At 32.6% G+C, this 3,795-nt stretch overlaps 1 protein-coding gene across 1 annotated transcript; it reads left to right on the forward strand.

The window, feature by feature from the left end:
- The first annotated feature begins 1,178 nt into the window (after window positions 1-1,178).
- LOC133322453 (uncharacterized) lies at window positions 1,179-3,305 on the forward strand. Its single transcript, XM_061531449.1, has 5 exons — window positions 1,179-1,354; window positions 1,498-1,706; window positions 1,798-1,931; window positions 2,174-2,429; window positions 3,205-3,305. The coding sequence occupies exons 1-5, from the start codon at window positions 1,179-1,181 to the stop codon at window positions 3,303-3,305; spliced, it is 876 nt and encodes a 291-aa protein (XP_061387433.1).
- The last annotated feature ends 490 nt before the right edge of the window (window positions 3,306-3,795 follow it).

The raw sequence follows: 3,795 nt of genomic DNA on the forward strand, positions 1-3,795 counted from the left end.
AATATATATTTAAGCGCATACAGACCGACATTAGAAATTCGTACAACATTATAATGCTCTTTGCAAAGATACCAACTATCAACTATTATCAAAACTACTTCAAAAGTGGCGATTCTCCAATTTGATTGTAATATGTGGAGGTATGGTTATATAGGATCTATATTAAAACATGCACCTAGAGACCCCATTCCTTATTACAGTAGTTGTTTTGGTCTATAAAATATGTAGGCAAGTGGTTCGGTATTTAATGACCAAAATTTGGGTAAATACTCGAAATGGGTGTAGCTTTACATGGTGGCTACCAGAAAACGTAGACCTACGCCAACAAATTTTTGAATAGATATATTGCACACGTATACATGGACCCAGGGACTCCATTGTCTATACCAGTTTTGATATATAAAATATGTGAGTAAAACTTTGCCAGCCTACGTCAAGTCGATTGGCAGTAACGTATTTTTTACCCATGTGTTCAAAGTGTTATAAAACTATATAATGTACTAAATACCCAAAAAGATACCCACAAATAGGTATTTACCCAATTTACCAGGTACTTACACACTGCCCATCTCTAGGTATGCGCCAACATATCCAAAATTTCAACTCAATCGGGCAATCGTTGGTGCATAATTTGCATGAAATCTCCACATCATCAGATTCAATAAAAAAAAAATATTATGTTTATTTGCGCTATTACAAAAATCGATGTTTTCTCTATAAAGTACATGAAATATCAAATCGCCATCACCATCTCAAACTACGACATATACCCAGCTTCAATTCATACTAAATCCATATTTTTTATGGTAACCTGTGAAAAATCCCCTTTATATAAGATGTCTTTCAAAAATCAAATAATAAAGTTTTATAATATACAACTATAGATATGCAATGCATACGTCAAAAGGTAGTTTGAATTTCATAATTCATTAAATTCGGGCAAAATGGTTGTATATTCTTTACATAAATACATATATCACAAATTACAACATTGTTGTACAAACATCCCCCGGTTAGTGTAAATACTTTATGAAATAGTTGGGTGTGTGTGTGTGTGTTGTATATATGCATGTATATTAATATATTTGCATATATGCTTATTTCAGGAAATTAAACAATAATTAGGTTTATTAATAATTAATGCAACTGATTTTTTTTTTTGCTGCAATTTATTAACGATGCTCTTCTCCTCTCCCGTAGATTTGCAACGCGTCTGCTGTTTATTTGTGACTGATTTAAATGTTCCGGAAATTGTTGATTTTCGTGATAATGTCACACTTTCGTGCAGCTATGAAATGAGTGGCCATACATTAAATTCTGTCAAATGGTATAAGGACAAAATGGAATTTTTCAGGTAAGTTGGTGAGGGGAAATGCAATTAATCCGATAAGCGGCAAGAAAAATACTTGTATGCATGTGTTTTCAATAATAAACAATCGAGCAACTGACACATACATATGTAAATGTCCTTATTGTGTGTTTTGATTACAACCGCAGATATTCGCCGATGATGCATCCGGTCTATATAAAATTCCCTGTAACGGGCGTCCATTTGCCCGATGGCAAATACTATTGTAATGAGTCATCGTGCAAGGTGGAATTGAGTATGCTCAGTGCCAAGTCATCAGGCGTATACAAATGCGAAGTGTCGGGGGATGCGCCACATTTCCAGTTGGCTGCCAAAGAAGATAATATGACAGTGGCAGGTATGTACGCTGAAGGCCGACTCTCTTCAATACGACTGCATATCTGAGTTACGACGTGTATTTATTTTGTTGTTGTTATCATTATTTGCAGCACTACCACAGAGTGATCCACTAATAGAAAGCTTTAATCCCATGTACCGTATGGAAGATTTTCTAAGTGCCACATGTACCTCTGATTATTCTAGTGTACCGACACGGTTGACCTGGTACATTAATGGCGAACAGGTATGTGTGCATTACTGTTAGTTATACATAAATATATACATATGGAAAAAAGTACACAATGGTACTAGTTTAAAACTATGTAATGTGTACATAAATAACAAATCCATGATTTCTATGAACATCTCAAAGTATAATGAACGTTAAAACTATGTTTTAGTTCGTTTATTTACATTTTATTTAAGGTAATCAATATTGTATTGAAACTTTTGCATGTGTTTGCATGTTTTACGTTTTTCTTTCAGGCATCTCTTGGCGAACTACAACCTAATGTAGACACCAGTATATCCGCCCATGGTTATATCCTGAGACGTATAAAATTACAGGTTCATTTTTACTTGAGTGGTCCTCGATTCTTTCATGCCGGCAAAATACTAAATCTCAAATGTGTTGCGGAAATTGAAAATTTCCCTGAGCTAACGCGTGAAACATCTCTGAATGCGGTTCTCATTCCCTACGACAATTTAAATAATCAAATGTTAATTCATGCCGGATCAAGTGGTAAGTTTTTCTTTATTTTTGTACTTCTAATATTAAATGCAGTATTGATTAAATCATACTTAAGAAGAAGATTTAGGTTTATGAGATTGTCTAGAAAAGTTTACAAAAGTGAAACGATTGTAAATACAACACCAAAAATGAAGGGGATCTTTGTATGGGGGGCTATGTAAAAACATTGACATATATACAAAAATATCTTCAAAGAACCCTTAATATTAAATTAAATTACAATTGAGATCTAGGGTTAAAACAAAATGCAACTTTTTGATTAAAAGTACAAAATTTTAGATTTTTATTCCGACAAAAAAAATTTTTGACACTGAAAGGGTTAATATTAAATTAAATTACAGATCTGACAAAATGCAACTTTTTGAACATGACTGGACCTTTATATGGAGGTTATGTCAAAATATGACCCGATATTAAAAACATGGAGGTTTTTCAACTTCCAAGAACCCGATGTGTCAATACTAGTAACTATTTGCATATAAACAATGGAATTAGTAGAACAGGGCATGTAGTTACATTTTGGCAATTTGTTTTTGCTGAAATGACGTGTTTAGTCTACAAAACTATGTCCTAGGGTTAAATAAATAAATAGATAATAAAATTAGTTCTATAATATTCCAGATATCAACAACTTGTTGATCATTAGCCTTATTTATGTAACTTATTTTTAAAACGAATAAAATTTATTACACAACTGTATTCAATATATTTTTTTGTTTTCCTTTTTTATTCAACTTTCCCTCGCTCTATGTTAAAAAAAATCCAGCGACCATCAACAGTCCTGTGTCCGTGACCTACACATTGCTCACCGTAGTTGTGGCCACTGCGGTGATATTCTCAACAGTTTTCCGCTTCAGCAAGTTATGATCTACTGAAATTACGATGGCATTTATTTAAATCATAAATTATTAAATGTAAGCGGACAATGGAAGCTGTATTAGAAAAACCAAACTACGAATATAAGCAAATATAGGCGTTAAACGAGGATCTGTGAACAGTAGTCCCCACAGGAATAAAAGCACGAGGAAAAGTTTGCAGACGAAGTTACTATATCATATTAGTTAGTCTATAAAACAAAAGAAAAAGTAAAAAAAAACAACAAAACAACAAGAAGGTAAATTTAAAGAAAGAGAAAAATAACATCCTGTTCTTTTTTTTGTACTTATTCTTTGCATTGTTTTCATCATCATCATTATTTATTAAATACTATTTTTATATATATTATTCCTTTTGTATATATGTATATCATCGAATATTAAATAACACGAAATTACACATAACGACGACGAGAATGATGACGACGAAAGCAGTTCAAGGAATGACAGCAATGTGGAATGAATGCGTCCCATTTCATGTT

Source organism: Musca vetustissima, unplaced genomic scaffold, assembly GCF_032173495.1.
Source record: "Musca vetustissima isolate MV318-11 ecotype Yass unplaced genomic scaffold, APGP_CSIRO_Mvet_v1 utg75452, whole genome shotgun sequence".
NCBI classification, from domain to species: Eukaryota; Metazoa; Arthropoda; class Insecta; order Diptera; family Muscidae; genus Musca; species Musca vetustissima.

What these genes read in the sequence shown, in the direction of transcription:
- LOC133322453 (XM_061531449.1), top strand. Translation starts at nt 1,179, where the DNA reads ATGCTCTTCTCCTCTCCCGTAGATTTGCAACGCGTCTGCTGTTTATTT. An exon ending in AGATAATATGACAGTGGCAG is followed by an intron (nt 1,707 to 1,797) that starts GTATGTACGCTG and finishes CATTATTTGCAG; the next exon opens with CACTACCACAGAGTGATCCA. An exon ending in GGTACATTAATGGCGAACAG is followed by an intron (nt 1,932 to 2,173) that starts GTATGTGTGCAT and finishes TTTTTCTTTCAG; the next exon opens with GCATCTCTTGGCGAACTACA.